Here is a 23,886-nt window from a genome sequence, read left to right as displayed (position 1 = left end):
TAGTTTGTGGTCACCTTAATAATATGGGAAATCGCTTATTTTTGGCAGATTTTTTATTGATATTTTAAATTATTATTGTAAATTTTGTAAATGAGATATTAAATCATTCAGATTATATTATATATTTTTATATTGATTCAATTGATTGTTTAAATTTCTGTTTATTTTTAGCAATAAAGTTAAATTTAAAAAATATTAATTATATTGAATAAGAGTTAAATAATTAATAAATGATTTAGAGAAATTATAAATATTTTATATTTCTTATCATTTTTTTTAAATTTTATATTTTTATTTTGATTAATAGATCTAGTATTGTTTTTTGCTCTTAATGTTAGATATTTATTTATTTTTTTTAAGGATATCTACAAATAACAAACTACTCAAAAAATAAACATAACTAATTGATACACTAATAATGTACTTAGTAAATTAAACTAAAGAATCATTTGGATACTAATGTTAAGTTTATTTTATTTTAATATTTATCATTATAAAATAAACAAAATATAATTGAAAAACTGTCAAATATATTTAATTATTTATCTACTTATTCACAGCATATATCAACTAAATTTAATAATATAAGCTATTTTTATAACTTATTTACTGCATTTAGTTTTAATGACATTCTAGTAGAGGGAGTTATTGGATAATGAGATTGTCTATTTTATTATAAAATAATACAGTAATTAAATATGTTTATTCATAGAATTAAAGGTAGAACAGCTTCCTAGAAAAGAAAATGTCTGATCAAATCAGAAGTTACCAGTTAGAATTCAAGAGATATTAAATTTGATTATTTAAAAATAGATATTAATCAATCATAGCTACAATATAAAGTTTAATTAGTAAAATAAGTTAATTAAAATCAATACAACTAAATAAGTATTTTTATTTACAAATATAAATGGAATAAACTGATAATAGCAACAAACAAACTTAGCAATAAGAAGAAACGAAAGATTATAGAAACTGCTCTTATGAAGAAGTCATGAAAATGATTGAAGAGACAAGATTGAATTGTTAAAGGACAATGCAAATTTGCAACTAATCAATTTAAAGTATTGGAGAATCTATCAAAACGGTCAATGAAGCAAAATAAAATATCGATGGCTTTTTCGATTAGTACAATTAAGCTATGAACAGCTTGTGCGAGAAAATTGCTGGATCATTCTCAGGAATGAGTCGTTGTTTTTTGTAAGTATATCATTCACTTATTTAAACAACTAAATAAATTTTTTAAACATTAAAGAAAAAATGAGAACACTGATAAGGAATTTGAAGATTCAAGATAAATAACAATCTAAGAAGGTGCATAGCTTTTCAAAGACAAGAAAAAAGTTGTTTTTTTAACAGGAGCTGGCATTTCAGTTGCAAGTGGAATTCCAACATTTAGAGGAGTTGGTGCTGCACCTCTATTTGAAAAAGACGGTGTTACCTATTAAAATGAAGAAATTTCTACTTACAATTTTATGAAAAACAAACCAGATATTTTTTGGGAAAGAAATTTGATATTCTTAGGAGGTTAATTGGGAAAGAAGTACAATGTATCTCACTTAAAGATTCAATAATTAGTCAATTAGTATAAATAAATCAAGACATCTTAACTTGGGAAGCAAAATGCTTATCAACCCTAAGCAGTAATTGTGACATAAAATACAGACGGTCTTCATTGCTAGGCATTTAATGAGTTAAATCCCAGAGAAACAAATTACATGAACAAAGATGATCCTCAATATGGATTTTGCCCTGATGTATTTGAAGTTCATGGTAGTAAAACTTTCCTTAGATGTGATAATTAAGAATGCAAAGATTATGATAAAAAGTTTTTGTACCCATAAAAATATAATTCTTACAAAGACTTCATATGCGAAACTTGTAAAACTTAAGCTAGACCAAATGTGTTGTACTTTGATGAATCATATAATGAAAAAAATTATAGGATAAACACTTTGAAAGAATTAACTTCTGATATGGATCTATTGATATCTATAGGAACATAATTAGACACAGGATATGCTGCTTAAACTGTCAGTAGTGCAGTTCAATAAAAGATTCCAGTCATAGAAATATCTTTAACACCAGTCATATAAAAAGGAGGTCTAACTCTGAAAGGAAAAGCAGAAGAAGTTGTACCTCAATTATGTGATTTAGTAATGGAGTTAAATAAATAATATTTGTAAAATAAATAATTACCCACACCACAACAAAAAGTAGCAACTAAATCAATTGCTTAGAAAAGTTAAAACCCACTAAAAGATTAAAATTATAAAAGTAATAGCAGTTTACAATCAACGAATACCAGCAACTCTTCCATTTCTACTAAAGTCTCAACTAATTCTGCTAAACCTGCAGTAAAACCTCTTAATTAAAACCAAGCGAATACTAAAACTAATTAAAAACCATAAGTAAAATAAGTCAGTTCTACAAAGCCAAATGTTAAAATTGGTCTAACCACAAAGGAAAAAAAGTGAAATAAAATAATAAAACTAAATAAATTATCTACAAATTTTAATAATTATTTAATAAGAAATGTAAATAAGTATTAGCTATAAATGAATTGATAAGAAATTTATTGTAAATATAAATATATTAATTAATATTTTAATAATAGTAATAATCTATCCATTTTTAACAAACTAAACTTTATTTTGAAATCTTCTAAATAAATGAGTTTCAAAAAATACAGTAGTTTTTCTTAGATTAATAATTGAAAAATAATTTTTTTTAAATTGGAGGATTTTTTGGCTTAAAAATTATAAAATTTTAATTTAAAAAAAAAAGATTTTAATAAATAAGAAATATGCTGTTTAAAAATAACTTAATTTAATTCAATAAATAATAGATTTTTCTAATTTTATCTAGAAATTCATAATTTTATTTTGTAAAAATATCTTCAAACTACATGTATCAACTAAATTTAATATTATAGCTATTTTTATAATCATTTAGTTTTAATGTAATTAGGTGAGGAGTTATTGGATAACGAGATTGTCTATTTTGTTATAAAATAATGCAGTAATTAAATATGCTTATTCATAGAATTAAAGGTAGAACAGCTTGATAGAAAAGAAAATGTCTAACCAAATCTGAAGTTACCAGTAAAAATTTAAGAGATATTAAAATTGATTATTTAAAAATAGATATTAATCAATCATAGCTTCAATATAAAGTTTAATTAGTAAAATAAGTTAATTAAAATCAATACAACTAAATAAATATTTTTATTTACTAATATAAATGGAATAAACTGATAATAGCAGCAAACAAACTTAGCAATAAGAAGAAACGAAAGATTGTAGAAACTGCTCTTATGAAGAAACCATGAAAACGATTGAAGAGACAAGACTAAATTGTTAAAGGACAATGCAAATTTGCAACTAATCAATATAAACTATTGGAGAATCTATCAAAACAGCCAATGAAGCAAAATAAAATATCGATGGCTTTTTCGATTAGTACAATTAAGCTATGAACAGCTTGAGCGAGAAAATTTCTGGATCGTTCTCAGGAATGAGTCGTTGTTTTTTGTAAGTAAATCATTCGCTTATTTAAACAACTAAATTTTTTTTTTTAACCAAAAAGAAAAAATGAGAACACTGATAAGTAATTTGAAGATTCAAGATAAATAACAGTTAAAGAAGGTGCATAATTTTTCAAAGACAAGAAAAAAGTTGTTTTTTTGACAGGAGCTGGTATTTCAGTAGCAAGTGGAATTCCAACATTCAAAGGAGTTGGTGCTGCACCTCTTTTTGAAAAGGACGGAGTTACTTATCAAAATGAACAAATTTCTACTTATAATTTTATGAAAAACAAACCAGATATTTTTTGGGAAAGAAATTTGATATTCTTAGGAGGTTAATTGGGAAAGAAATACAATGTATCTCACTTAAAGATTCAATAATTAGTCAATTAGTATAAATAAATCAAGACATCTTAACTTGGGAAGCAAAATGCTTATCAACCCTAAGCAGTAATTGTGACATAAAATACAGATGGTCTTCATTGCTAAGCTTTTAATGAGTTAAATCCCAGAGAAACAAATTACATGAACAAAGATGATCCTCAATATGGATTTTGCCCTGATGTCTTTGAAGTTCATGGCAGTAAAACTTTCCTTAGATGTGATAATTAAGAATGCAAAGATTATGACAAAAAGTTTTTGTACCCACAAAAATATGATTCTTACAAAGACTTCATTTGCGAAACTTGTAAAACCTAAGCTAGACCAAATGTATTGTACTTTGATGAATCTTATGATGAAAAAAATTATAGGATAAACACTTTGAATGAATTAACTTCTGACATGGATCTATTGATATCTATAGGAACATAATTAGACACAGGATATGCTGCTTAAACTGTCAGTAATGCAGTTCAATAAAAGATTCCAGTCATAGAAATATCTTTAACACCTGTCATATAAAAAGGAGGTCTAACTCTGAAAGGAAAAGCAGAAGAAGTTGTACCTCAATTATGTGATTTAGTTATGGAATTAAATAAATAATTATTACCCACACAACAAAAAGTAGCAAATAAATCAATTGCTTAGAAAAGTTAAAATCTACTAAAAGATTAAAATAATAAAAGCAATAGCTGTTTATAATCTACAAATACCAGTAAATCTTCCATTTCTAATAAAGTATCAACTAATTCTGCTTAATCTGCAGTAAAAACTCTTAATTAAAACCAAGATAATACCTAAACTAATTAAAAACCATAAGTAAAATAAGTCAGTTTTAGAAAGCCAAATATTAAAGTTGGTCTAAACACAAAGGTAAAAAAGTGAGAAAAAAAAATAATTAAATAAATAACCAATAAATTTTAATAAATATTTAATAAGAATTGTTAATAAGTATTAGCTATAAATGAATTGATAAGAAATTTATAGTAAGTATAAATATATTAATTAATATTGTAATAACAGTAGCAATCTACCAATTTTAACAAACTAAACTTTATTTTTTAATCTCCTAAATATAGCTAAATGCCATTCTAAAATTTAGTGAATTGAGATCACTATTTTTTTGAATGGCTGATATATTTGAATATTACTTATAATAATATTTATTATTTTAATTTATATCAATTTGTATGATTTTTCTATTAAATTTTTAATATTAGCCTTTTTTAAAATAAAAATTATCTAAGTAAAAATTAAAATATTATTTAGAGAAATTAAAAAGAAATATGGTAGGTATAATTTTACATTTAATATTTTTATAAAATACAATTATTAAGTTGAAAATAGTAAATATAGATTTAAAATTACATTAAAAAGTATTTAAAAATAAATTAATTATTGATGAAAATTAGTAAATTAATATGTTAATTAAAATCTAATTTGTCTTTGTTCAGAACATGTCAAAGCATTCTTAGTCAACATCATCAAGCTCTTATTTGTTATCATCATTTTTTTCAATATGAGCTATTTTTTTGTTAATGGCTTTATCTAGCTTTTATTGTTATTAGCAGTGAACATTATACTGAGCTTATTATGAGAAGTTATCTGGTTAAACTTGATTTTTTATAAAGTTACCCCAAAGAGCTTATTATTATTGAGCTTATGGAGCAGAACCAAACAAAGCTTGCTAGGCATTTACTTTATTAGCGTGTTTAGATAAAATATTTATCTATTAATTTTTATTGAAAATTAATTATTTTAAATCATAAAAATAGAATAAATTTACTTAAACTTCTTAGACTGCTTGCTAATATTCATATGTTATTTTCTGCTCTTGAGTGATAATTCTGACCATTTTATCACCTTGCAAGGTTGAGAAGAAGATTTTGCTTTGAATAGGAATAGAATTTCTACCTTTGAAATCATAATTATCTTTTACAGCATATTAATAAGTAATGCTTGAGTTCTCTGTAGCATTTCCTAAATCAGTATGTGGACTTCCTTCTATCATGACTAATCCTTCATGAAGTTGTACAACAATTTCTACTTTAGTAGCAACAAGATCGCTTGAAACCAATTCAACAAAATTAGAATTAAAATCAGCAGGTCCTACTCTAGAAGTTCTACCTCCAGTAGTATCAGATAGCTTACCAAGTACTCTAACATCACTTTCATTACCTCTCATAGTAATTGTATGAATTAAAATTCCTAATGATTTAGCCAATTAACCCATTTTTTCATAAGTTTCATAATCTTTTTTATCTTCTAATTAGCCAATTCCTTCATTAGCAAGTCCATCAGTGCATAAAATAATGCTTGATCCACTTTAAGGACTCTAAGAGGCCAATCCTAAACTAACAGCTAAACCAGGTCCTAGAGCAGTTGAGCCATTAGTCCTAATTTCCTTGTATTTCTGAGGCATGTTATTAACCTAACTAACATTGTTTTTAAATAAATTTTCATAGTGATTCTAGCCTAATTCAAATAACTTGTCAAATTATCCTTCTTTAGAAATAGAAACAGGAGCTGATTGACAATCACCTAAAATAATTTAATGCATTAAAATATCATTAAAATTTTATTTACATTTTTATTTTTTCTATGAAATAAAATTAATTTTCTTTTTTCTAAAAAATCAATTTAATTTTTTTTGTTTTTAATAAATTTAAATCAAAAAATATTTTAAATTATCTAAAAACTCTTTTTTTTTAATTTTTGAAATATTTATTTTTAAAATTATTTTTATTGAAATATTTTTAACTCATTTAAAGTCTATTTTTTAATTAGGTTTTGCGGTTTTAGAAATTTATAATTGGAAATGTCAAATAAATTTATTGATTTAATTAATTAATTTACCTAAAATAGTGACATCTTTAGAAAACAGAACTATTCCTACTTTTCTGTTAGGATATTTTTTCTACATTTCAAGAATTTAAGAATGGATAGCTTTTTCAACGCATGCTTTACGAGACATGTATCTACTTTCACCATCTTAATCTTTGAAGACAGTGCCACTACTCATTGATCCTGAATTATCTAAGCAAAAAATAATTGTTCTTTGGTCATTTAAATCTGCATCTTGATCGTTTTCTATGTTCATAGAGTATTCTTATTACTTTGATTATTTTTATTCTTCTTCTTATTATTAAACTTTGTTTTTCTTTTGTTTTTATATTAAAAATTATTTTAATTAATTAAAAGTTTTTTTTGGTAAAAATGAATTTTAGTTTATAAAATAAAAATGATAATTTTTACTTGATTGCTTTTTTCAAGCATGAAGAAGACATCTTTCTCTTTTGGAATCAAATTATTGTTATATGGAACATTGAGAGGATTTACATAGTCGCAAAATTCGCACTACCAAACTGTTTATCCATCTCTTTATTTGACTATAGACAAGTGATTTAGAGATGCCTGGCAACTGATGCAAAAATTTGGAGTCTATTAAACATAGTTTTTTTAAAGTTTCTTCAGATTTGAGAAGTTAATCTCAATGATATTAGATGTAATCTTCTGATTGACCTAATTTTTATAAATCTTTTTGTCTTCTGAGTTCTTAGGCACATAACAGAATGCGTTAGCTGAGTTCATTTCAAGTAATTCTATAGTTAATTATTCAGTTCTATAAAAGCTATTTTTTAATATTTGATTATAATTTTTATAAAACAGAAAGAGCCATTTAAAGCAATTGACTGATGGAGACACTCTTTATTATTTTATATTAGCGTCACTATCAATATTTGTTTATATTTATTTATAAATTTATTTCTGATAAAATCTAAATTATTCATTTCAATTAAAACCTTAATAAAAATGTAAATTATTTATAAATCTTCTCTATATCATTAATTATTTTTTGGTGTCTATTGTAATTAAATAGATTGATTGATTTATTTATTTATTAACTATTTTATATTTAGATCAATCAATATTAATAAACTTTTAAAAATAACCCCTTTTTTATAAAAGGTTTTAGAATCTTTAAACATTTTTAAAATATTAAGTTCAAGATTATTAAATATTATTATTAAATTTAATGTGTTAATTACTTCGTTTATTTATTATTCAACTTAGATCACTCAATAATAAACTTTTCTAAATACCATAAGGTCTCATTCATTAACAAAGTATACCTAAAAATAAGGCAATTATTGAATAAATGACACTCCTACTACTGTTCTGCCAAAATAACTCCTTATATCAACCAAGAATAATTCCGTCTGGAGAAAAATTATAAGGATAACCCTCAAAATGAGAAGTTTTTCATGTTTCTCCTCACAATCCACATAAATTTTACAGACAAAGGCCATCTACAATACAAATCCAGACATAATATTACACCAGAGTAAAGAGCAAGATACAATTCATCTGTGTAAAATTTCAGGCCCTGTTTAAATTGGGCAACAAGATAGAGAAAGAGGACTATATTTTCAATTGCGATATCAATACATCCAAACTCAAACCTAGTATTACTTCTAAAACTTTATTACTTTCATTCATACTTGTTAATCATTCTTTTTAGATAAAAATTCTTTTGGTATGTAATATTAGTGCTCAAAAATGTTAAAAGATTTTTGAATAAAAGTGTTTTCTGTAAATATTTTTTTTTTTTTCCTTGTGAATTGAAATAGAAAAATCATGTCATATTCTAACATCTAATATTCATAAACTTAATAATTTGCTTGCTTTCATCAATAATTTAAAAGTTGTTAGAATAAAGATTTTTACTAAATATTCTAATAAACCTACCTAAAAAATTTTTTTCAGCATACCCAAGTGATTTATCTTATTCTGAGACTATCAAATTTAGTCATTTAAAACCAAATTGATTTATTAATCATTATAATCTAAATAATAAAAAACCTAAATAAAAAAGTAAATTCCCTCCAAAAAAAAAAAAGAGCTTAAATGGGAAATTCTAATCATTCCATCACATTCTACTAAGAGGATGATATTCATGTAAGGGAGTTATGCTCTCTAGTAAATGATGGGAAAGATATTAGTTTTAAAGATGGATACCTTATTTCACATTTATTAGTAAATGCTACTAAGAAAATCAAAATAGTGACAGTTGTCGGAGAAACTGGTAATGGGAAGTCATCAATTATTGAACTTATCACATCATAATTCACGAAAAAGCCTTATAATATTTTCCATTCTTACGCTGGATCAAGCAATGGAACAATTGGAATTTAATATTTTATTACAAGTCTTGATGAAAATACAGATTTAATTTTATTTGACTGTGAAGGATTTGAGAATGCCTAATAAGATTTATCTGAAAACTATATTGATAAGCTTTATCTCCTGATAGCATAAATCGCTCGTTTGTCAACTATCACTATATATATTTCAACTGACGAAAGAGTGAAGAAGCCTTTTATTAAATTTCTAGAGGCTGTTGATATTGAAGATCGTCATAAATAAGATCGTAATTACTTGAAAAAAAAGGGAATCCTATCTAACTTCATTGAACTATTAAACAAGCAAGGAAACCTAAATGCAACAAAAAGCAAGCATTATCCAATTTTCTAAAAATCTTATTTTATTTCTAAATTTAAAAAGATTGATTATGAAAACGATTATAAAAACAGAAAATATCTCATAGAAATTGATTAAGAGTCACTAGCTTAGCTTCGTGGAATATGTGAAGATATCAAATAAATGAAATTTTCTTCAATCCACTAAAATACAGAAAGCTTTAACAGGGATTAAAGTTGTAGAAGCCTTTATGAAGTATTAATTGGCAGTGTGTAGATCCTCAAAAGTAGAGGGCTCAGTGAAAAAAAGCATTTTGCAGAGATCATCAATCTTCAGTTACATTAAAAGAACTATGTAATTGAATAAGTCAATAAAATGAATAAAGAACAACAACCAATTTTAGAATAAGAAATAAAGGAATTGTTAAATTGTATTCCAAAAGGTAAATACTCCTCCATTTCTATCTTCTAGATTATTTCCTAAGCAAAACAATTTAATACAAAGAGCAAGTTTGCAAGCAAAATAAAAGAGTTAGAAAAATAATGGAGGAAATAATTTGCTTAAGGACTTACTGAAATCTTAAAAATAAATAAAAATGAATAAAATGATAGTGTCTCTGATGAATTGGTAAAGTAATACACTGAGTTAGAAGGTATGAAGCCTATTGAATTTAACTTTCAGGATAGATCTGATAAAATTTCAGGCAAATATATAGGTTTAGGTATGTATGCAATTGGTGGTTCGGCAGTGGTGAGTGGAATGTTTGGCGCCTTAATCGCTGAGAATTCGACATTTGTAGTAGGAACGAGAGGAGTAGCGCTATTTGGAATTGCTGGATTCGTTGTTTCTGGTATTTTGTCAATGTTGGCTGGAATTTGGCTATTCAGGAAACACATAGACAACGAAAAAAAAATTAGTTGCTGGAAGAAAGTACTTAGAAGTGGATTAATCTCTAGCTTAAATTAGCTTCATTTGGGTTGCTAATAAAGTTGTGAACTTAGTGATAACTCGCTTATTCTTTAACATATAATTACAGCTTCAATGGTAGACAGTGATCAATCAAGTACTATTTTTGGCAGATATACTCGCAGATAAACTGATTTGATGATTCCTTTATTCTATTTCAATTTAATCAGTAAATCCCTTAAGGAAAAAAATATTAAATGGATTTAAGAAGATGATAAAACGAAACAAAACTAACAAGCAAAACTTGCAAAATTAGCTCTTGATGAAATTGCATAAATTGCCAGCAGACTACCAGAAATCAATAACTAATAGGAAATCAAGCAAATAATTATTGATGTGCTCAACATTCGCTTTACAAATGAAGAAAAGAATGCCACTAAAGGCAAAAATATAGCTGGATAGTTTAATTTGTAGAGTCACAAGGTTACAAATACTTAAATCACTAGTAAATCACAGAGAATTATAGAGAAATGTGCAAATTCAAGAGTAAATGATCAAAATCTCATCAATATCGTCTCCTCTTTACTTCTACTTAAGCTCTCTGTCTCTGATATCTTCTATAGCATAATATTTTCTTTCTTTTTCCCAATTGAGCTTCTTTAAACAGATAATTTGATTACCCCAGAAGGTATTAAAAACTATTTTGAATTCTAGGATCAGTTATTAAATACCGAAATTAGGAGTTGATTATTGCCTAGGATGCTAGCAACAACCTCATTAAGGCCTCCTAACAAAGTAAACCACGAAAAGAGTTCTATTGTCTATACTTTTTTCAAAACTTTTGGATTATTTTTTTATTGTTATTTGATGTTGATTTACATTATTATTTAAATTTGTTTTATTTAATATCTATGTTTATATCTAGCATACTTTCATGAACTCAATCCATTTTTAGACCCTAAAATACCTCTCTAAATTTAATTTTAAAATACTCATAGCATATTATTTGTCTAAAATAATAAATGAATGATATCATTTGTCTAAAAATACATTATATAATATAAAATAAGTTAAAACTTTTTGTTTTTTAGCTTTTTTCATTATCAATATTTATTATCTTTAATCAATCAATATTTATTTTATAAAACTCAGTCATTTTATTGATGTTTTCAACTTTTATATGTTCATATTATCTATTAGAGATAATTGATTTATTTTTTCTTTTCTTTTTAAGCAATTAATTAATTATACAAGCCACTTACTCATTTCCTAAGTAGAATTTCTAATCAACAGACTTGATATCTTAAAAACTAGTTCTAACGGGTGACTTAAAATGGAATTCCCTTCTATTTTTTTCTTTGGGAGAGGTTTTTAAAGTGATTTGCGCCTTATTATAAGTTGCAATAATTTTTGTTAACCCATTATATAATAGGAAAAATGTCCTCTAGCAATAATTTTTTAAGACTTAATTTTTTTAAAAAAGTCAAGTTAATCATTCTTGCTAATTTTTTCTCTCCAAAATAATTTTAAAATAAATTACATAAACCATTTTTAAATTAAGCAATTTCATCTTATTTTCTCATTTTAGCTAATCCCGAATTTTTTAGAAAATCATTTTACAATTTTTGACTCTATATAAAGTTTAAAAAACAAAAATCTGTATCAGTAAAGCTTCCTCCAAGCATTGAGGGTTATGACCGTGAGGATATAGGAGGTGAAAGAGGGTAGCCCCTATCTTAACGTAAAAAAGTTTTTCAGACAGTGTTTATAAAAATGTCTTTACTCGTTCACCTTCATGGTTTTTTTTTGCATAAATACCCCCTGCTCAAAGGGTTAAATATGTATTTTTCTTTTCTTTACGAATTAGAATATAAAAATCATATATTATTCTAATAACTGGGTTACTAGATTCTACTAATAGTATGATATTAATTTAAGATGCTCTATAGAAAATCAAGGGAAGGATCTTAGTTTTAAGATAGACATCTTCTTTCACTTTTATTAGTAAATGCTACTCAGAAAAATCAAAATAAAGACAGATATCAGAGAGATTAGGCATGGGAAGTTAGCTATGATTAAACTTATAGCATCTAATTCCTGAAAAAATCTTATTGCATTTTCCATTCTTACTCTGGATCAAACATACTATTGGAATTTAATATTTTATTTAAAGTCTTGATGAAAATACAGACTTAGTTTTATTTGACTATGAAAGATTTTAAAGTGCGCCATAAGATGAAACGCTATGAACTTAACTACCAGGCTACTTATAATAAAATATAGATATAAATATCGATTTAAATATGTGTGCATTTGATAGTGAGGTTTTACTTGATGTAGCCATAGTTGTTTCGGGAGTTTTGACAATAGCGGTTGGTATTTGGCTAGTCCTTACAAATAGAAAGTAAGAAGTAAATTTTTATTACTTGAAGGCTATATTTGAATTCTCATAATCAAGTAGGCACGAAACGAGTTCTATTATCTCTAATTTAAAAAAAAGAAAAAACTCATGTATTATATTTTTAGTTGCTGTTTGATGTTGATTTACATTATTATTTGAATTATTTTTATTTAAATATCTACAAATGTGTATGTCTAACATACTTTTATGAACTCAATTTATTTTTTTGACTTAAATCCCTCTAAATTTTAATTTTAAAATATTTATTGCATATATTATTTGTCTAAAATAATAAATGAGTGATATAATTTTTCTAAAAATCATTATAATTAAAGAAATCTCATTCATTTTAAAATCAAATTCACATTCTTTAATTTTTAAAGATTTCATTCATTTTAAAGAGAAAATTTAATACTATAAATTTTCCACATAAACCTATAGAGTTAATTCTTAATTGAATGAATGCATAAATAAATAAAATTGGCTTATGGTGTATGGGAATTCATCTTATGCTTGATTTATTTGATGAGCATGAACATGAATGAACCATTATATCACTATAAATCTTGATGCCATTTTACTTTTAATATTGAATTGATAAAAACATAGCATAAATTAGCTGCTTTCTTTAGGACTAACAAGCATAATCATTAATATATTTTTATGAATTTAGTTAATATTATTTCTTATTTAATAAATGCTAACCCCTATTTATTTATTTTGCAACATAATTAACTATTTTATAATTAATTATCAAGTAATTTTTTCTTCTTCTAAATTTATCTTATTAATTAATATACCACTGTCATGTAAGGAGCAGGGAGTATCTAAATAAATATCCTAATGAAAAGAGTTAGTAGGGGCATAAATACATAAGTTATGGAGGCAAAAGGAATTTTCCCCCCTACTTTGTCACAATTTAAGCTCCTGTTTGTATTTTTCTATGAATTATTTTTTTGTTTAATTTTATCTAAGTTTTAGTTCAAAAGGCTTTATTAGTTATTTTTATTTGTTATTTATGTAATTAGTGTTGATTATAGATTAATATTATGATGAGTATTAGAATTAATACTCTGAAATTAATTTACTTTTAAATTTAAAATAAAAATTTGAATTGGTAATTATTTAATTTTAAGAAAAAATTTTAAAATGTCTGATTTATTTTAAAAAAATAAAATTGCTTGATATTGGAAGTAGCATTTTCAAAAATTATGAAATCAGAAATAAATAAGCTAAATCAACTAAAATGTTCCAGTGATAACTAACAAAAAAATAAGCTTAATTCTAAAATAATTTCATCATTTTACCAAGTTTTAAAAATTGCAATTTTTGATTAAAAAATAAAATATTTTTAATTATACTTAGATTTCAAAATAAAAGCTAACAAATTAAATATATCTTTTTTATTTTTAAAAAATATTAAGCTAATTAAAAAAACTCAAATTGAAAAGAATGAAAACAAAAAGATTACAAATTGGACTTAAAAAAAAAATGAGGGAATAAAAACGAAAATAATATTTTATTTGGGATAAATAAAAATACTCAAGAATAAAAATATTTAAATTTGACGTCTATTAATTAGATAAAAGAAAAAACAAAAGTAGAGTGATTGAGAGTAAATTAAATAGCTTTAATTCTTAGGAATTTAATTAAGGTTGAAGTTTTTAAACAGTTTTTGTTAAAAATTTCAAAGGATTTCATTATAATTTGTATAGTATAATAAAATATTTTTAATTTGAAATTAATTAGATGTCTAAAGTATCAAAATAGATCAGCATTTAACAAGATAATAAGGAATGTTAAGACTTAGATTTGCAAAATTCTATGAGAAACAGCTTCTTAAATTTGTAATAAAGGAGCGCATAAAATAAAAACACAAAAGAAATAAGCTTCCATGTAGAATAAGCGTCTAAAGAGCTTTTAAATCCAGCTTAAAGCTGTGCCATTTAACATATTGATAATAGATTAAATACATTGTAAAGATTGCATTAGAATGAGATTAATGATTGCCCTTATGATAAGTGGCTTAAAGAAATACCAAATCCTACTAAGAATCAGAAAGAGAGTCGTGATTAATAGGTTTTTAAGCAAAGACCTTAAATAAATATTTCATTAGACGAACTCAGCAGGAGCTATCGCTTTTTGTAGAGAACTGTTTTGAAATTCTAAGATGTCTTTATGAGGCAAAATAAATACGCAAAGTAAATTTTAGATATTATGCTTTGGTGAGTGTTTTTTTTTATGAGAAAGGAAAATGAATTAATATAAGCAAAAAAATGATGAACGGAGGGAGAATTAGAATCTAAATATATTAAAAAACATTTAATTGTGAAGGTGACTAAAATATTTATCTTTTATTTTAAAATAGACAAATTAACTTGAGTCTAAAAGAGCACAATATCCCTATTTCTGAAGCAGAGGAGAAGATTTTAGATGATGTGAGAGAATTTATTGAACCTCAAGCAGAATGGGCGAGAGAGGTTTATGGAGATAAATACTTTTATTAGAAGAAAGTAGCGCTGAAGAGCTAAATAAAGAATATTTCAAATTGCTTTGATAAGATGTAAAATCTTGACAATGACAACTCCATATTTTTTGTAGAAGAATTGTAAAATGAGTAGAAAAAAATGGATTATCCTACTCTTTCTTAATTAGCAATTTACTTAAATTGCAAATAGGCGTTAGACACACAATAAGTGTAACTTAACTTCGTACTTATCACTATCGGCTAAACACTGCCTAAGAGCTTTGAAAAATATTACAAAAGATTGTTTTTTAGGTACAATTTTAAGATAACTATTATTCATATTTTAGATATAGAAGAAAAGCAGTTTTAAAACTCTTCGATAATACAAAAGAACATTCAACAAAAACAAAATGAGTAGAATGCTTTCGGGAGCTGCAGTAGTGTGAGTGAAAATGATTTTTTAAATATTGAAAATAGTAATTTATTTAGCAAATCATAAAGTATGAAATTGAGCCAAGCTAAATAGTAAAATTAGTATGCAAGTAACCTCTCATTTAAGAGTTAGCCAATTTTTAGTAATACTCTAAAGAATTAAAATGAGAAAAATATACAAAATTTTAAAGTGTATAATGTGTATTTAAGGAAGAACAAAGACTTTGAGAATGTCAAAGTTTCTTCAGCTGAATTTATTCATTTGATGGAGAGATGTATCTTTCCTTTTTTGAAAAGTATTAAAATAGATATTATGGTATTTGAGTATGATTTTTCATTTAGTGAAGATGTCAATTAAAAAGTGGTACTCAAGACATATGTTTTAGCTTATATAGTACAAAAGTTAAAGGAAATATCAAGGGATAAGTTGCTTATTAGCTATATTATTAGATAATTAAAGACAAGCTATGATTGTTACAATTAAAAAATTAGTTAGTTAAGCCATTTACTAGATCTAAAAAATAACATAAAATAGAAGGTGCTAACAAAAACATAAAAAAATCAAAATGCTCTGTAAACTATGAAAATTTATTTTGAATACAGTCTTTAAATTTAAGATTCTATTCGAAAAACATTGATAGCTCTAGGATAATTAATAAATTATTCCAAATATATTTCATACAAATAAACAGATTTTAATTTTCACCCTTGTTTTTTATACGTCAAGCACATAAAGGAATAATCAAATTAATTTTTATCAAGTCCTCTTTCTTTAATAAAGGATTATATTAAGATAGCGATATATAGGCAAAAATTTACTGAGCGATAATTAGAGGCAAATACAAACAATTAAGAATAGCCAAATTAAATGAAATAACATAAAAAAAAATTAAGCAGAATGGAAAAACATTAAAAAAAAGATTCCAATATATTCGAAAATCTAAATTAAATATAAATAAATTAATTTGAAATATGTAATTAAAAAATTGATCCTAATGAAGAAGAATATGAAAATTTTTCAGATAAAAAATTTGATTTTCCACAATTTGCTACTTTTGGGAAATTTAATCAGAATGACTATTCGATGCAATAAAAAGGGATTTTTATACCCATAGAGAATTAATAAATGCAATCTTAGAATGGTTAATTTAATTTTTAGTTTAATAATAATCACACAATATAATAAAATACTGATTAACTCATAAATAAAAACTCCTTATCATACTAATAAAATTAATAAGACATTTGCAAATAGTTGTAAGTAAATTAAAATTTTATGTAAATAAATTAAAATTTAGATCAGCCAATAAATTAAAACTACATAGGTCAGCGAATAAATTAAAATATCATGAATTACTAATTAAATTAAAATTTTATGGATACGTAAATATATTAAAATTACATGAATCAGCAAATAAATCAAATCCATTCATTAAATATTTATCTCCCAAATAGTGACGAATTTAATTAAAGCTAAACCACACAGGTTTTTAATGGCAATTTTAATTAGATATTTTATAATTAAGATACTGTATCCTTAAAGAATAATGGACATTAAGAAGTACAATGCAATTAATAAAATGTTAATTCAAAAGAAACAATTTTTCCTACATAAAATTAATTAAATGATGATGGCTGTATGGAGACTAGTTCTTCATTTAACCAGAAATCTCCCGCTTATTAGACAATGTAGATAGAGATTCCAAGTTTAAATGAAAATTAAAGTATGAGTACATACTAAAGGTTAATGAGGAAGATACCAATTTAGTAGCTTGCTGAAAAGTGTAACATTGGGTATACCAACTTTCTTCAGCTCAATGATGATCAAAAAAAGCTCAAAATTATCAATCAAATAAAATAAAAATAAGCTGATTACAAGTTAAAAGATTCTATTTATCATATTTTGTGGGAGAAATCCTGCAGACTGGAAGTAGCAAACCCTTCTAAAGATTTTAATTTGAAAATATTTTACTATGACGAACATTCACAATATTTGGTAAATTATCAACAAAATCCTCAACAAACTGATAAGATTTAAGAAACTAAAATGATTGTTTATTTTTTTAATGTAAGAAGCAGGGATTGTTATAACAATTACGTTCTGCAACAAATAACTAATTTCAATGATACCCAATAAAAATTCAACGTTTTCAAATTGAAATATAAAGTACAAACAATTTAGTTTAAAAAAATATCTGATCTTGACACCAAAATAAATGAACAAAATTACCTTAAAGAGCAGTTGCACAATGCCAAACACACAATTAATGTCAGTTAGGCTAAAATTGATGATCTTTAAAAAAATGGTTTGACTGCCTCATAGACAGTAAAGTTAACGTAAATATTATTTGATTAGTTCTAAAATTTGTTTGATCATCATAATAAGATAATTAATTTATTTTTACAGATAAATGAAAAACTTCAATTTATTAATTTTTGCCAATTAATCAATTAAATATTCCTAATTAATTGCTAAGTTTGAATTAATTTTATTTTTTCTTTTTTTGTTTGTTTCATAATTTTTTTTTTGTTTATTTTAGTCCTAGCGATTTGAATAATAGCGCTCTTAGTGATTAGCAAGGAAATCACGAAAATACTGATAGTCAAAACAATTCTACAAAAACAGGTTCTACGAAAGTTGAGGAGAAAAAATTATAGGTAGCTATCAATAATTACAAAAAAATAATAACAGAAATGGTAAAAAAAGTGAGTGAACTAGAAAAAAAGATAGAAGAAATTTAAATAGAAGTGAGGGGAACAACTAAAAAAGACGAAAACAACCCAAGCAATATTTTAAAAATTGAAGGATTAGAAGAGAAAAAAATTGATTTGTCAGCGCTCTGCATCATAGAATCTGCTCTTGTTGAAACAGAAGAATTTATATTTAAATTTTTTGGTAGAGCATTAAACATTCGTCTACTGGAGCCTTTAGTTTTAAAGTAGGAAATAAAGCTAATTATGAAGATAAATAAATTTCATTCTTAATAAAACATCAACCAAACAATAGAAATTGTAGATCCTCAATTCAATTTTGAATAATACAAATAAGTTATGAATGAAATAAAGTAGCAATAATAATAACAACAACAATCAAATTAGTAATAATCAAATTATATTTAAAATCCATAAAGTGTTTTACAGTAATCATAAAGAATGAGTAGACCAGATTAGAGTTTATAAAATTCTGCAGATTCTTAATTAAAGTTGTAACAAAGCTAATAAAAACCATAAATTAAAGAAAATTAATCATCTCAATCTCTTTTGGTTAATTTGAAATAAAGCATTGATAAATAAGGGTAAGAAGATCTTTCTAAAGACAAAATATCTTAATTAAATTCAGTAGCTAATCAGAAAATAATTTAATCTTCCTAATCGACAACAGTAATCAAAAATAATTTAAATTAAAGTTAAGAACAAAAGACCAACTCGCTAACTGATTCAAATCAATAATAATAATAATAACAAAATGCAATTTTGAAATAGCAAATAAATTCAAAACCCTCTTAGAACGCAGAATAGAAGCCATTGATTAGACTTCAGAATAAATAGGAAGCAAACTTAGATAAATCAAGTTAAGCATTACAAAGTTAAAAATAAAAACAATTATAATAGGAACAAAAGAATCAGCAATAACAATCTATTTTAAAAAATGAATAAAATGAGGCTAATAACTTAAGCAAGTCCTCACTCAATTAACAAACTCATGAAAGCATGTTGAGTAGCAAAATAAATTACAATAGTTAGAAAATTTAGGATGAATCCTAGATGAAAATTTACCAAGAAAGCTTTTAAAAAAAGTTTTTTAGAGGTAGATTCGGTGCATCAGCTTTTTATTTTAATAACAAAATCTATATTTTTAATGGCTACAGCTAGCAATTTATGGAGGAAACAAGTATGTTTGTTTTTATACCATAGAAACCAAATAATAACGACTATATCTTAGATCAAAATACTTCTATCTTAAAGGAAACAAGCGATGATAAAGAACAGTTTTCATAACATTAATTACATCAAGAACAAACAACTATGCTTTTCTATTTTGTTATGAAGGTTTCCATAGGAAAAGCTTCAATTAAAGGTGGATATGGAACATTTATGTTGCCTTTATTGAGAAGCGAATCATTATTATAAAAATAGAATCATCAAAAATCAGACACGCCAGGATTAGCCATGAAAGATGAAGCTATTTAAATTTAATAACCAAATAAGAAGCTTATTAGTTAAAATTAAATTGCTGAACTTTCTAAAAAAGTAAAGAATTTATTAGTTTTTTCATTTGAGTCCTACGACTGTTCTTGCGATCTTAAAAAGCAATTCATTAAAATACAGGTTTTTAATCCAATCCAAAAGCAAGTTTTAATGGAAAAAAAAGTTTCCTTATATAATGTCTTTACCATAAATTAAAATGATAATAACAGGTCTTAAAATATTTTTAATTTATTTCAATTCTTTGATTAACCATTTTAAAACATTCTCAATGTCGCCAATAGAAACAACTGTTTAAATGAATTCTATTATGAACTTAATAATGAACTTTTCTTTACCTTTGCAGTTGAAAATTTTAGAGCTTCTAAGCTATTCTTGCAACTTCAAATCAATATTACTTAAATTTCAAAATATTTCTCAGAATAACCAAAATCACCAGAATCCCAACTAGAAGCCAGCATCCAAATCCAAATAATTAACTCTTGAATAATATAAAACATATTTTTTAACAAAATTTAATTTTCTTATGCAAAATAATTTTTAGATAAACAAATATTTAACCATCTGTAAGTATATCTATCTATTTATCTATTTAAGAGCGATTTTCTTATGTTTTTTAATTAACACTATTTTTCAATGTAAATTGAAAAAAAAAATTCACTTCTTACATTTTTATTTATCTTTTTTCTATTAAGAACTTCTTTTATTGAATAAATATCCTTTATGTTATCCAATATTGAGCAAATTTTTAGGCTTTAATTTGTTATTCATTTTATCTCATTTATTATATTTATCAATTCATATAAATTAAATATTTATTAATTAAAAAATTACAAATATTTCATCTTATAAAGCAAATATTTTTATCAATTATTTTAGATACCAAATATCTTCTTTTAGAAAACGCTTAAATAAACCTATCAGAAATATAAATTAATAAAAAAAATCATATTTGAAATAATTAAAAATGATTTAGATTTTTAAATGAATTTATTTAGTATTTATGATGCTGTTTTATTATAAAAATATTTATTGCCTTAAGATTTCTATATTTTATTTTTTATCTTATAATTTTTATATTATCAATTACTTTAGGATAAATTGATACTAATTATTTTTCTTTAATTCAGTCAATCTAATATAAAGTTTTTAAAACTGAAAATAGTTAATAAATTAATTAATTTTATCTAGAAATAATAAAAATTAATTTAGATATACTCATCTATATTTATTATTTAAAATTTTATATGTGTTAGAGTAATAATAAATTAAAATATTTGAAAATAATATAATAATTAACAAAACATAATTTATCTTGTATGAATGATTATTTTATTTTAAGAATAGTATATAGTGCTTTGACTTTGTGCTTTAGAAAATCAAACTAAATAAAGAATAAATAATTTTTGTAAAAAAATAGTACTGCTTAATATATTTAATCATAGATAATATATTAAAAATAGTAAATATGTTAATGGAAATTTGATACAAATAATTTTATAAAAAAAGATAAATTAAAAGTAAAGTTGGCTTATTTTAAACATCAATTAAATCCTATTCAAAAAAAAGCATAAAAAATTTTTAATGATTTTTTAACTTATTTTTAAAATTATAAGTGACATAAGTTAAATATTAATTCTTAAATTAAATTTGGATATTTAAATTAAAAACCTTGCTTTAATACAAATATTTAAATGAGATAAACATTGATATAATAATAGGAATAATAAAATTTTTGAAATAAATGAACAGATTAAATTGGCAATTATTGACTGACTCAATTAATTCCTCTTATTTCTTATTTTATTTAAGAAATATGTAGCTCCTATAAAATGATTAATACATTAAATATATACATTTTGCATTACAATATTTTGAAAGCATTTGTGTATATATAAAAATATATTCATTAAAATTCAGATCATGTTAATTTCTATCAATTTAATCAATAAAGCTTATTAATCTTAAATAATAAGATAAATTTGGTGGTAGCGTATCTAAGAATAAAGATAATCTTATATAAACCAAATTGCAAAATATCCATCTACATTTTTAAATTTATATTTTTTAAGATGGATATATGAATGATATATCATATATATTCATCTTTTTATTAGTAATTTTATTTAATTTAAAGAGTTTGCTTCAAATTTAATTTATTAATTTTACAAATTTTAAATTATAAATTCTCAATAAAAATAAATGGAAAAAAAATGAAACTGTAAACTATCTCAAATACTAAAATATATATTTTTTAGTATATTGGTGATTTTGAAGTGATATAATATGATTACCTTATTGGATAGATTATTTGGAAATTTCTCCATTTTTTGCAACTCTTAAACCTGGAAAAAAGACAAGTGACAAGGAGTGAGGAGTAAAATTTAAATAGCTTTTTTATTATTTTTTTTTTTTGTATCTTGTGTAAATGTAATTTGATTTGGTGAATTTTAAAAAAATATGATTTAATTTTTCAATAAAAATATTGGTTTTATGCGCAAATTTATACAAAAAGTATTCAGCTCACTCAAAAAGGAATTAATGTTTGGTTATATAAATATACTATTCTTATCTTGCTAAATATTTAATTGAATTAAGAAAAACATTTATTATTAATTGTTTTATAGTTAACTTATAAATTCAAAAATGCTAGTTTCATATCACTCCACCACCTGCCTCCAGAAGTTATTTTTTAAATTTTTCTTCAAGCTCCTAATTTATTTAAAATTTATTAAAAATTTTTTGTGTAAGTTTATATTTTTACCATTTATTGATATATTTTAGGATCAACATTCAATTCGTGTTACTTAAAATTAGCTCCACTAACAAGGACAATCTCTTCATTCCTAATTATTTAAATTAAAAATTAATTTCATCAATTATCTAAAATAATTTATCATTTACTGAGTTAAAATCCTTAACAATTTGGTAAACATTTTTTCTAAGTTGTAATTAGAAATGGCAGAAATATCAAAATAATTTTTTAGTTCATCTATTTTTTATTCTTTCAAATGCTACTTAGAAATTGTTCTCTAAAATGAGTCTATTTTATTTCCAGCCACTATTATTGGTAATTCCTCTCTTTACTACTTTATTTCATCCAATATTTTCATACTCTCATGCAAAGACTTTATTGAAGTATGATCAAATAAAATGATAGCAATTTAAATATTCATCCTAAAAATTATATAAATTCATAAATACTCAAAAAAAGACATTAATTTCTCATAATAGTTTGTTTTATTTATTTCTACTAAATAATTTAATCAATAAAAGCTCATAAATTTATAGTTTTATAATAGAAATTAGTTCATAAAAACCATAAAATTTAATTATTGATTTATTTAAAAGTTTTAAAAATAATAGAAATTTTATTATTATTTTACATTTGCTATTTATAAGTATTTAAGTTTTTTTCGTCGAAGACATATTATTTATCTGGAAATTCAATGCTTTTAATATCAAAATTTCCATAGTTCGTTTGAATCTAAAATCTTTTAAAAGTTAAAACTCCAGAATCTAAAAAAATAAAGAAATAAAGTGATTAAAATGATTTCTATTTTAAATTAGTTTTTCAATCTAAATTTTAAGTTAAATCAAACCATAAAAAAATAAATAATAATACCTTCTTCTATCAATAATTTATAGCCCTTAAATCTATTAATGAGAGTAGACTTTCCACTTTATTCGAATCCAAACACTCCTAAAGTGAATGACTGCTTAATTAACTCTTAAGATGACTTGTTTTCCTAAAAGCTACTAAATGATTATAGATTTTTATTATTAATATCGCTCAAGCTAGTTGCCATAATTTATTATTATTATCCTCTAATTCTTAATTAATAGAGTATCTTAATACTAATTTTTGATGCAAAATACTATATTTAATTATCAAAACCATAAAATAGCTTTAAAATTAAAAGAAATTTTTGATTAGAATTAATTAACTAAAATATAATTTTCATTTAGATCATTTAACATGTATCATAAATCTACTTTACAACTAAAAAAATAATTTAATTCTATTTCAATATAAAAATTAAAAATATAATAAAAAAAAATATTTTGTTTAAATCATAATAATAA

General features: G+C 23.7%; 7 protein-coding genes across 7 annotated transcripts; 4 read left to right on the top strand and 3 right to left on the bottom strand. All coding sequences in view use genetic code 6, as the record gives it.

The window, feature by feature from the left end:
• Window positions 1–859: 859 nt before the first annotated feature.
• Window positions 860–2,626, top strand: TTHERM_00833750 (hypothetical protein). The gene is made up of 2 exons (XM_001013682.2): window positions 860–1,200; window positions 1,256–2,626. Exons 1-2 carry the CDS (start codon window positions 911–913, stop codon window positions 2,475–2,477), a joined length of 1,512 nt encoding a protein of 503 aa, XP_001013682.1. The 5' UTR covers window positions 860–910; the 3' UTR covers window positions 2,478–2,626.
• Window positions 2,627–3,243: 617 nt separating this feature from the next.
• TTHERM_00833740 (SIR2 family transcriptional regulator) lies at window positions 3,244–4,792 on the top strand (the record flags this gene model as incomplete). The annotated part of the gene is made up of 2 exons (XM_001013681.1): window positions 3,244–3,533; window positions 3,589–4,792. 2 exons carry the CDS (start codon window positions 3,244–3,246, stop codon window positions 4,790–4,792), a joined length of 1,494 nt encoding a protein of 497 aa, XP_001013681.1.
• A 565-nt stretch (window positions 4,793–5,357) lies between these two features.
• Window positions 5,358–7,498, bottom strand: TTHERM_00833730 (type A von willebrand factor domain protein; the record flags this gene model as incomplete). The annotated part of the gene is made up of 4 exons (XM_001013680.3): window positions 5,358–5,636; window positions 5,694–6,448; window positions 6,764–7,067; window positions 7,163–7,498. 4 exons carry the CDS (start codon window positions 7,496–7,498, stop codon window positions 5,358–5,360), a joined length of 1,674 nt encoding a protein of 557 aa, XP_001013680.3.
• Window positions 7,499–8,545: 1,047 nt separating this feature from the next.
• On the top strand, window positions 8,546–11,041 carry TTHERM_00833720 (transmembrane protein, putative; the record flags this gene model as incomplete). Its single annotated transcript, XM_001013679.3, has 1 exon — window positions 8,546–11,041. The coding sequence occupies one exon, from the start codon at window positions 8,546–8,548 to the stop codon at window positions 11,039–11,041; it is 2,496 nt and encodes an 831-aa protein (XP_001013679.2).
• A 1,078-nt stretch (window positions 11,042–12,119) lies between these two features.
• TTHERM_000833719 (hypothetical protein) lies at window positions 12,120–12,896 on the bottom strand (the record flags this gene model as incomplete). The annotated part of the gene is made up of 2 exons (XM_012797034.1): window positions 12,120–12,778; window positions 12,878–12,896. 2 exons carry the CDS (start codon window positions 12,894–12,896, stop codon window positions 12,120–12,122), a joined length of 678 nt encoding a protein of 225 aa, XP_012652488.1.
• A 1,548-nt stretch (window positions 12,897–14,444) lies between these two features.
• TTHERM_00833690 (hypothetical protein) lies at window positions 14,445–20,286 on the top strand (the record flags this gene model as incomplete). Its single annotated transcript, XM_001013676.3, has 3 exons — window positions 14,445–14,896; window positions 15,064–17,931; window positions 18,135–20,286. 3 exons carry the CDS (start codon window positions 14,445–14,447, stop codon window positions 20,284–20,286), a joined length of 5,472 nt encoding a protein of 1,823 aa, XP_001013676.2.
• Window positions 20,287–22,455: 2,169 nt separating this feature from the next.
• Window positions 22,456–23,609, bottom strand: TTHERM_000833689 (ADP-ribosylation factor family protein; the record flags this gene model as incomplete). Its single annotated transcript, XM_012797033.1, has 5 exons — window positions 22,456–22,512; window positions 22,565–22,646; window positions 22,705–22,977; window positions 23,187–23,319; window positions 23,426–23,609. The coding sequence occupies 5 exons, from the start codon at window positions 23,607–23,609 to the stop codon at window positions 22,456–22,458; spliced, it is 729 nt and encodes a 242-aa protein (XP_012652487.1).
• Between the last annotated feature and the right edge of the window lie 277 nt (window positions 23,610–23,886).

This window comes from Tetrahymena thermophila (assembly GCF_000189635.1).
Source record: "Tetrahymena thermophila SB210 genomic scaffold scf_8254672, whole genome shotgun sequence".
In the NCBI taxonomy this organism is placed as follows: Eukaryota; Ciliophora; class Oligohymenophorea; order Hymenostomatida; family Tetrahymenidae; genus Tetrahymena; species Tetrahymena thermophila.
The sequence above is the reverse complement of the archived record's forward strand: the minus strand, read 5'-3'. Positions and strand labels throughout refer to the sequence as shown.